This window comes from Leuciscus leuciscus (genome assembly GCF_965113295.1).
Source record: "Leuciscus leuciscus genome assembly, chromosome: 22".
In the NCBI taxonomy this organism is placed as follows: domain Eukaryota; kingdom Metazoa; phylum Chordata; class Actinopteri; order Cypriniformes; family Leuciscidae; genus Leuciscus; species Leuciscus leuciscus.
Window position 1 is genome coordinate 29,248,029 of NC_138746.1, and position 10,514 is coordinate 29,258,542.

Sequence of the window (10,514 nt, forward strand, 5' to 3'; positions counted from 1 at the left end):
GTAGTTTTAGTATTGCTGTGAGCATCATGATTAGCTGTGACTTGCTTGAAACAATTCCATGGCCTGTTGGATCATAAAAAGTCTATGCGTGACAAAATATATGTCATAAGAAAGAGTCAGCTGTTGTAATTTTTCACCTTACCTGGAGTATTCTCGAACAACATATTTAGACTCAGTATTGAGATATTCTTGATCGAAATGCTTGTGTCTGGTTACAACTGCAGCCATACTGAAACCTCAAAGGACCTATGAATCAAAACGGGAACAAAAACATGCACCATCTTTGCACACAAGACAAAACAAAATGCATTGATAGATGCACAAATTCCTATCCTCAACTTCCAATTTCAGTGTTTAAAGTTATTTGGGACATGGCGTTGCAGTAAACACAAATTGTAGCACACTCCTGATTAGACTTAGGTTAGGAAAGTGGAACTGTTTGTGGAGATGATGAGGAGGGGGTGTCCTGGAGCCTTGGGCCATAGGGAAGACAAACATCATGGCAGTTTAAAATTAGAGTTTGGGGGTGGGGATATCGGACAGTCCAAGGAGATGGGTACAGTATTCCAGGGTAATTGCTACTGTATAGTGTATACTGAGGACACATGCTATTGTTGCATACAATATGGAAAGATAACCACTTCTCATAAACGTTTATCTTCTAACAAGGACAAATAAACTACACTGCAAGACAATCTCAACAAGAAAGCCCAAAAGAACAAGAACACATTCCTCACATTTCTTTAGAAAAAGAATTAAACAAATAAACAAACAATCAATCATGCTTACTCAAATGCAGCATTACGTCCTCACATTCACAAATGAACAACACATACAATATAATCTAATGTGCATATCAAACATTAAAACAAAAGGAAACACTTTATTTTACAGTGTCCTTGTTACATATGTTACATGTACTTACCATAGTAATAACAATAAATACTGACATGCAACTAACCCTCAACCAAATCCTAATCCTATCCTCCCTAACCCTATAGTTAGTACATGTAGTTGCTTAATATTACTCAGTACTTAAATATATAATTACACTGTAACAATGACACCTTAAAATAAAGTGTAACCAGAAAATGCACAATTTTCAATAACATAGCTAGATTTGGCATGTAAAAATTAATGGATCATAATGCATATAATCATTCATGGGAAGGGGGTAAATAGCCTATTCTAAAGGTCATTTCAACCAACACACTGTTTCAAAAAACAAACGAAACAATGTCAAAGTTTGTCCAGCTATAATTCACCCATATTCACAAAGCACTGAAAATGTTTTAACTGCCAACGTTTTATGAATCCTTTCAAAGTCAAGTGCAGCTCCCACTCAAGCAACATCATGAAATACAACATCAATATCCAACCAAGGTAAAGTTCAAAAGTATTCTCCAGCCTCAACGTTTTTGTACCTGTTTCTACAAGGACAACTCTGGTTTATAATTTAATAAGTGTGTGAATAAGGGGGGCAGACATACTCACCCCAGGAGAATAGAAGAGCGCGACGCGGAGGTAGATGAGCCTCTACCCGCCTGTATGAAAGCAGCTGATGAAAAGCAAAATATTACCCATGCGGAATGCTGCCTCTCCCGCATCCCATTTATGGAAAGGCATTAGACTATATATAGCATTTACACAAACTTCCCACATCATTTCGCTCAGATATTAAGATCCCAGACAGACGTTTTAAATTGACGCTGCATGGATACTGAATGTTTTTTTTTTTTAAAACAAGAGTTTAGTTAAAGGTGAGTAGAACAGAAATCATAATAACGTATTAAAGTAGACACATCAATTGCTCTGAATTAGCAAAATTTCTAAAAAGACGAAATGCACTCGAAACTTTTAAAGCTTCTTAATGTATTTTTTTTTATTGTTCAACAACAATTTTGTTTGGATGATGATGTCTATCTAGCTTGCTTATACTACTAGGCTCCTAGCGGTATCAAACGGTACTACACAAATATAGGCCTGATGGATGGGAGCTCAAAATAAAAAAACACAAAATAAGATAAATAAATAGGGTAATTTACGTAAATACTTTGTTGTACAGCAAAAATATGCCTCCTAAAGTCCTAATGGCAAATTGTATCTATTTAATTTGTAAGTTAATCAAAAGGGGGGAATTCAGAATACCTTTTAAGGCAAGATATCCCCAGGTGAATAGGGTAATACAATAAAAATAAAAATAAACGAATAGATATTCCCATACTTCCCCCAGTTGATGGATTACATTAAGAATTGCAACAACAAAAAAAGTATTACAAGTTTTCTGAAATGTTGTTTATGCAAATGCAGCATTATCTAATTATATATGCACCAATCGGCATACATGTCTTGAACAAAAATATAACATTGGATAAAGCCAGGTTAAAAATTCTTGTTTATTCATTTTTATTTTTTGACATACTAGACTTAAAGGTTTTTGCATAGGGGGTTTTGGATATCACGTATCACTCCATAAATCAGAAGATACTGTCAACAGCCAGAAGAAAATAAATAAATAAAAATAGGCCTACATTTTCACAATTTTTTAGGAACAAAATGTTATAGCCTATAAAATCAGCCAAATTATAAATGAACAAACCCCCATGTAAAAACCTTCAGAAAGAAATGCATAAAACTGTAAAGTGTGGTGTATGTAAGTGCTGCTGAAGTGGAGATTTCTGGTTCAGGGCATGAGAAACAATCTTTGAGAAAACAGCTTTTAAAGATATGTACGGTAAATTAATTCTACATACGGAAATAGATAAAGGGCTATACAAGATATAATACACAAAAAAAAAGTGTATTTTTTATTTTTTATTTACAAAATCTCTAAATTGACAGATGTTTGAAAAAAAAAAACAGTGTTTTTGCCTGTAGTGTCTCGCCTTAAACAAATAGCCTACCCGAAAGGAACTGTACAATGACATTAGAAAACTCCCTGGTTTAGACCAGTTGAGACATATAGCTTAATCTGCATAATCCACCTTCACATGACATGACATCAATTGCTGTTTATCACATGACTTGACGGCGCACGCGCAGTGACGTACCAACGTAAACATGATCAAGGAACACAGAGGCCGCAGTGTGTGTCTGACAGGAAAGGAAGGGAAGTGACTCGACTCCACCGCACAGTTTCTGAAACAGTGGCTGGGGCAGTCCGATCTTACACATAAGGTAGACTGAATTACAACCTTTAAAACGCTGCTGCTCTCTGATACTAATAGGACGTAAAAACTACACACAAAAAATCTAAGCTGTATATCAGACAATAAAAGGTAATTTACTTCTTTACGCAAGTTTATGTTCTGTGTTTGTTGTTGTTGTTTGTGTTTGTTTTCTATCTCACATTCGGTTGTTACTTTTGGACGCCACTTTGCGTTATGCTCTGTGTTTTGACTGTCTTGTAGATGCTTTTTACAATGTAACGTTACGTTGGAAATAAATCCTTCTTTTGTTGTTCTTAGATGAACGGACTTGCTCCTCCATCTGGAAGAATGAGATTCATTGCAGTTGCTGTCGTACTTTGTGCTGGATATCTCTGTTCATCGGCATTTGCCCATCCTCGGTATGTCATTCAAATACATTTAGATAAATGTATTTATACATATTGATCCCTGTTTGAAGTTGGGGTGCATTAGCAGCCAGACAATCAATACTGTAAATATAGCCTTACTGTAAAGCCTCATGTTTGTATTTCCCAGAATTTATTGGACAAGATATATAGAGTACACAGTAAACACTACATAAAATCCAATATGTTTAAAAGGGTAAAGATTAGAAAACAACTTTCAACTGAACTTAATGTACTGGCCGTATCTGACTGTTTCTTTTTTTGTAGACGTCAACAGGACAGATAACAAAATGTGAAATAAATGTAATAAATTTAGCCTAATGCTTACTAAAGTTGTTTTTACACAGACATTACAAAACTTTAGTAAGAATTAGGCTAGGTTTATTACATTTATTTCACATTTTGGTATCTGTCCTGTTGACGTCTCAGACAGGACATCCTGTGACTTTTCACAGCAACGAAAACAAAACACACTAACAGTTCTTGGTTAATTAATATTGAACATGATATTAATAACTTAGAGACTCAGATTAATTCAGTTATTTTTGATCAACTAGAAAGAGCCGACTCATATATATATATATCCGACTACACTAGTTGAATGGTTTTTGATTTAATGAACCGTCTCATAATAAGAATCACATTTTAAAGAAATGTTCTAAGAACTTGTTTTCGCTCAGCAACCATGATATGCATAATGTATAACAAAATGCACACTTTTTACAAAATGTATGTCAGATTGTAATTGTCACACTGAAATCATACATTGTGAATTGACTGCTTCTTTTAGGGGAGAATGGACAAAACTCATCCTGACCCAACACTGGCCACAGACATTTTGCAGTGTAATGTATTTCCTTTGCTTGCCATTATTTTATTGTTGACGCGCCATCTATTGCTCCTCCACTGGTATCAGGTGGATCAATTATGCTGTTTTTCATTTATAGATGGAACAATGCAAAACAAATTTTAGCTATTGGACTCTGCATGGATTATGGTAGGTTTATCAAGACAAAATGCATCGTAATGTTTAAAAATTTAAGTCTCACAAATATTTCCTTTTTTGAGGTGCACATGCATGATCAGTGACTATATTGGTTTCTTGTTTTTATGGAAGACATGCTGTATTAAAAAAGAAGGTGAAAAACATAAAAGTGTATAGATTTGTAAAAGCAGCCATCATGTTAATCAGCTGTAATAAATATATGCTTTTGGTATAACTGAAGACACCTTTTCCTCAAACATTTAACTAACCCACAGGCATAAAAAAATACACAATGCTAATATAACTATATATATATATATATAAAAAATATATATTTTCTGCATTTTACTTCTGCTCCATCTTGTGTAACATAAACTTTATACTTGACATTGTGTACTGCAAATATTGTTATGATATATTGATTATGATAACATTTTTATATTAGTGCAACCCTGGTTGTCATGTGATCTCAAAAATCATCCAGTAATGGTGACAATGCCAGTTGGATGATTATGGTTTGTGGCAGTATAAGTATTTGGAGAATATTTTTGTTATTACAGGCCCAACACTGGCATAAGGTGCAACACATCCTGGCATTTTAATGCCACTTTGATTGAGGTAATTTGCCCTCTTGCCCTGTGGCATGTCACATATTTTAATTAAACGGACATGTGCTTGACATGTTGTATGTGCATGTCTTGCAGGACATATTACCAGAAATGGAGAAATTCTGGCCAGATCTGATAGTACCTTCTTCCCCAGAATTTTGGTATGTCAAAAACTTGAAAATGTAAAATACATTTAAGCATTACTAGGATTTTATTAATGCATTTTTTATTTTTTATTTTTTTGTGTTCTTAGGAAATATGAATGGAAGAAACATGGAACATGTGCTGCAAAAGCAGAGTCTCTGAATAGTGAGCATAAATACTTTAGCAAAGCTCTTGAGCTGTACCACAAGTATGACCTTAATAGGTGAGTTCTTGTTTTTCAGTGGTTCTTGTCACTGTATACTCTGATTTTGTGGCTTTCGGTAAATTAGGAAGTCGTGAGATAGCAGTAAAGTTGGTGGATTCAAAGCAAAAGATACGTTTATCTATAAACTAAATGATTGATAACTGTCACCATAAACAGGCATTATGTAACACTTCTACTAAATTAAAATACTCAATACAGTAAAGCTAGTATTATAAAACTGATAGTTCTGACTCAAAATTCTGATTGGAGCTATTCAAAGCTTTTGTAAAATAGGTAATATATACTTGCATGACTCTTCCATTTAAATTCTAAATTAACCCTGTAAAGGGTATGGCATAACAGAACCCTTTGACAAAATCAAAAAAAAGTTTTTGATTGTGTGTTGAGAATATATATATATATATATATATATATATATATATATATATATATATATATATATATATATATATATACACACACACACACAGAACAAAATTATAAACGCAACACTTATGTTTTTGCCCCTATTTTTCATGTTGATAATTTAGAGCCCTTAGAAAGCTGCATATCAAATATACAATAGGCTTTGTAGGGTTAATGTGGCAAACTACTATGTTGCTTGACAACCATAAACAAATAAACTGTTGATTCATATTGTACCTAACAACGCACTTTAATAACAAGTTTGGGGCACGTCCCGCTTTGGATTTCCATATTACTCTATGTTCCCTCATTGTGTACGGTAAGTATATTAAAGCAATCCTGCGCATAATGACTTCACAATTATAGCTACAATGATATAAACACTACCGCTTAAAACACTTCTGCTATCTCACAGAAATGTTAGCTGCTACCATCATGCCTCCCATCCCTAGATGTCATTGATTTCCTAATGAGTCTTTTGTGTTTTTAGTCTTTTAAAGAACAACAACATCGTGCCCTCTGAGGAGCATTATTACACTGTAAGTGGTTTAATTGTTCTCACTGCTGTAATTATCATTTATGAGATACTGAACTATTTGTGGTTCTCTGTAGATGATCACGTAAATATTTTACTTTGACCTTTGACCTTAGAGGTGGTCTGTGATTAATAATCCGGAAGCTGTGGTTGCGTTGGAGTGTATTTACTGTAATGTACCAGCTTGCTGTGTTTTCTTTTCCTATCACTGATACCACAACATGTGCTCACATGAAAGAGATAATGGAAATAACGATCAGGTTTAAGTTTCACGAAAGTATCATCCATCTAATAAGATGCCTCAAAGCATTATCCTAAACCGCAGTGTGTATAATTTGCCCAGTGTATACACTGCGATAGCTGCAAGATCAGCATTTCAACACACAGAGCCTGACTTCTTGCTTTGTTCAATTGCGTTCATTCAACTTCTCCATTTTTGGCCTAGAGTAAAATCATGTGATTATGGTCACATGTGAGTAAATGTGTCATATTTTCTGTTTGTTTTAGCTTGATGATGTGGAGACAGCCCTTATCAACTTCTACAAAGTGAAGCCAAAGATTCAGTGTGTCCACCCAGGAAAGGTATTAATGAAGAATGGCAGAATATTCTAACCACCCTTCCATCAGCAGACGAGAAAAGTTGTTTTAGACTTTGAAGCATTTTTATTTTATTTTGTCGTGTTGTGTATTTTCCTTTAAGACTGTGTGCTAAATATTCCTGGCTCAGTCGACAGCATAGGGGCTTTCGCACCAGAGGAATCTTTTCATAGTTCCTAGAACTATTGGCGGAAGTACCCAAATTTTGGCGTGTTCGCACCGCAGGAACTAGGAAGGATTTTAGTTCTTGGAACTCCTTTTGGAGGAACTTATTTAGCTCCTACTTCAGAGTAAAAAAAAAGAGCTCCTACCAGCACTATAGGAACTACCAGTGACCTTGGCTGAACGCAGGCAAAACACCAGCACCCGCCATTTTTAAAAAAGCTGTGTAAACACCAAGCGGCAACCTTCCGGTCTCTCTCTTGAAACCAACACGGAAGTGACTTAAACTACAATTCATCGGCTGGCCGCTAGAGACAGGCTCCAAAAGAGAGTCAATCCCATATACCCTCATGTTAAAATGGCCAACTTTACAGCAGAAAAAAATGTGTTTACAGCCTGGTGCAAAAAGTGGTTTTGGTCTATATAGCTGCTGTCTGTTAGCATCACGTCCCTTCAGCTAATCCTGCCTTTTTTACCATTTTCGTTTATCCGGGAGTGACGTGCTGCCAAGATGGCGACGGCCGGCTCCGCCCACTTTGGGCTTCAAAAAAACTCTTCAGAAACCTACGGGTGACATCACGGACACTACGTCCATATTTTTTTACAGTCTATGGCAATCACACAGATTGTAGCTTATATATTTACTCCACAAACTAACTCTACGAACATGGAAAACAGTGATAGATGGGCCTCTTAACCTTCCAACACAACTTTGAGGGGACCAAGCGAAAAATGATTATGCATTTCTGCTCAGCTAGCAACACTGGACATCAACCACACGGCATACGCTAATACCCTTTCATATACTGTCTACTTTCTATGTATAACAGTTTTATCTTATAACCAATGTGAGCCATGCAAGCACTTCAGCCTCTGGCATTCTCACCGCCGCCAAAATAAAGGTCAGCCGCGCCGTCAAAATAAAAGTCACAAAAGTTCCTAGAACTACCCAGTGCGAAAGCCCCTCATGACTGGCATAATGGTGATTACCACAAAAATGTATTTAGACTCGTCCCTCCTTTTCTGTAAAACAGTTTAAAATCCAGGCTACAGTAAGCCACTTCCAATGGAAGTGAATGGGTCAGTCTATAGCACAAACAATATTAGAGTGAAAAACTGCACAATGTTATCTAGATTTAAAATTTTGTTGCAATGAGAACATTTATGAAATTAAACGTTACGGCTCAAATAATACATGCGTTTCAAAAGAAAAATGAATTAATGTTTTTTGAATATGCGGTTGATTGAGCCTAACTTTTATTGAACCCAAAATATTCCTTTAAGAAAGTAAATGTAGCCCATTTAGATTTCCTCTTCTGCTCTGGGCAACATTTAAATTCACTTCGGCCCACAATTTGCCATCGGTTTTGCTGAGGTGAGATCTAATTTCTTTCTGTATTTCTCAGGGGGGCCAGGTTCAGACTTTGGGCCAAATAGAGATCTGTGTTGACAGGGATTTCCAGCTGATCAATTGCGAAAAGTCAACAGACGAAATCTGGAGCAATGAAATACTCATCAGTGGCAAATCAGACCTCAGTGTATGTGATCACTCCATGCAGATCTATTACCCTCCAGTGCCGAGCAGGTCATAGAGGTGGGCAAATCCAGACCTCTTTTGGGAGTGTGGAATCACTGAGAAAGAGACGAGAATTCAAGAATTAATTTGAGAGTTCCTGTCTAGCATTTTAAACACTGGAAACAGTTGGAAAGGTTTTCTATTTACACTATCTTTTTAATTAATTGCACATTAAATTCCTTTATTTTAAATGATGATGCTGGAACAGTAGAGAACATTTAAGGGTGTCAAAATCACAGACTGCATGCTGTATTCTATGATTTGCTGGGTTCATATTTACAATTTATTGGTTTTACAGTTTGTTCAGCCAAACTGTTGTCATGTTTATTTTTAGGTGAATATCACAAAAATATATCAAGAAAAAATACAAGAAAAGAACGATTTTAAATGAAGCATGTTATAAGAAAATAAAGCTTTTTGGGGGGGCATTTTAACATTATTTTCATGACAATTAGACAAATTATTCTCAATGATTTTCATTATATTCGCATTACATAACTAGATGTTGTTATAGTATTAAAAAATAAACAAAAATTATAATTTTTTAAATCAGCATAAAGGCAATGCAACAAATACTACAACGATATAAATTACTTGACAATATAGATAATATATTACTATTATTTTCAAAAATAAGAATCACATTTGATCCTAAAAGTAAGCCAAATCTTCTATATTTTCTTAAACATAATATCAGTCTTTATTTTTTTTTCTTTTGAAGTTGGTTTTGACAGGTTTTGTGATATTCACCCCTTTTTTTACAGGCCTAAATTTATGAAATATTTTGTAAATGTTTTGTTGCAGAAGAATTTGTTGAATATGCTCTGTGTTATCTGTAATATTCTTCCCACTATATTTTTAATCTGATATTAGCTTTGCTTAGCATTGAATGAGGCCATTTAGCCCTAAATTTGCGATCTTAATGTGTAAAATTTGTGGTAGATTCTGAGCTTTGTGCCTAATGGCAGCATGCAGTTGCAGATAATGCACATCTAAGCTCCTGCCACTGGAGGGCAGCACATGCATTCTGGCAAAGAAAAAAATAAAGCACATTGATGTTGTTTACATATGTTGTTCACATGTAATGAACAACATTTTATGACTGGGCGATGGCATTTGACTACAGTTACCATTTGCACAAAATGTTCAGGTAAATAAACAGTGTCTTTTTAACTTTTTTAACGCAATTATCAGATTATTTTTGTCAGATGCTGCTTTTATCCATCAGATGTTTACTTCTCAAAAGAGCCATATCAGATGTGTGCATTTTTGATATGTTGCTTGGTTGGCAACACGGCATGTAAAAATATGTCTGATTGTTCCTAGTTTGATTTTTATACTGTTTAGACATTTATACTGCTGGTGAAAAACTTTTTACAGGTTTGTTACTTTTACAGTATGTAATACATGCCTTATTCACATCAACATGTCAGTGATGCAGTGTCAAATAAATAAATGTCCCTGCTGAACTGTCTTCATGTGACATTACTTACTGGCCAATTCATGGTGTCAAATGACTGCATTGTGTGGCCTTCAGTTTGTCTTACTGCTGTGTCCTTATCTTGATAGAAACAACAATGTAGACTTTTTACAAGGCCATTTTGGTGTTTGTGGCTGCTGTGCCCAGTGCATTAGGGAATGTGATGAGAAGGACTTCTTCAATAACCTGTGCATGTCTCCTCATAACCATAACTTGTTTTTG

The 10,514-nt window shown here is 35.2% G+C and overlaps 2 protein-coding genes across 3 annotated transcripts in view; one reads left to right on the forward strand and one right to left on the reverse strand.

Annotated features, from left to right (window-relative positions):
* The window catches only part of myom2b (myomesin 2b), a 76,534-nt gene extending 74,911 nt beyond the window's left edge, over nt 1-1,623 (reverse strand). The window contains exons 1-2 of the mRNA XM_082154412.1: nt 1,495-1,623; nt 143-246 (exon numbers count right to left, since the gene is read on the reverse strand). Of these exons, the coding sequence (XP_082010538.1) occupies nt 143-228 (86 nt within the window). The 5' untranslated portion in view covers nt 229-246; nt 1,495-1,623. The remainder of the gene's footprint in view (nt 1-142; nt 247-1,494) is intronic.
* Nucleotides 1,624-3,033: 1,410 nt separating this feature from the next.
* rnaset2 (ribonuclease T2) lies at nt 3,034-10,286 on the forward strand. Of its 2 annotated transcripts, none has more exons than XM_082153733.1 (10): nt 3,034-3,177; nt 3,468-3,568; nt 4,365-4,419; nt 4,522-4,571; nt 5,120-5,177; nt 5,264-5,328; nt 5,421-5,534; nt 6,433-6,481; nt 6,985-7,059; nt 8,643-10,286. In XM_082153733.1, the coding sequence occupies exons 2-10, from the start codon at nt 3,468-3,470 to the stop codon at nt 8,826-8,828; spliced, it is 753 nt and encodes a 250-aa protein (XP_082009859.1). In that variant the 5' UTR covers nt 3,034-3,177; the 3' UTR covers nt 8,829-10,286. The 2 variants fall into 2 exon arrangements, with proteins under 2 accessions (XP_082009859.1, XP_082009858.1); XM_082153732.1 differs by having other exon boundaries at nt 3,075-3,278.
* The last annotated feature ends 228 nt before the right edge of the window (nt 10,287-10,514 follow it).

Excerpts from the sequence above, each read along its gene's own strand:
- rnaset2 (XM_082153733.1), top strand. The coding sequence starts at position 3,468 with ATGAACGGACTTGCTCCTCCATCTGGAAGAATGAGATTCATTGCAGTT. Across the intron at positions 4,420-4,521 it reads GGCCACAGACATTTTGCAGT|ATGGAACAATGCAAAACAAA; the intron begins GTAATGTATTTC and ends TTTCATTTATAG. Across the intron at positions 5,178-5,263 it reads TTAATGCCACTTTGATTGAG|GACATATTACCAGAAATGGA; the intron begins GTAATTTGCCCT and ends CATGTCTTGCAG.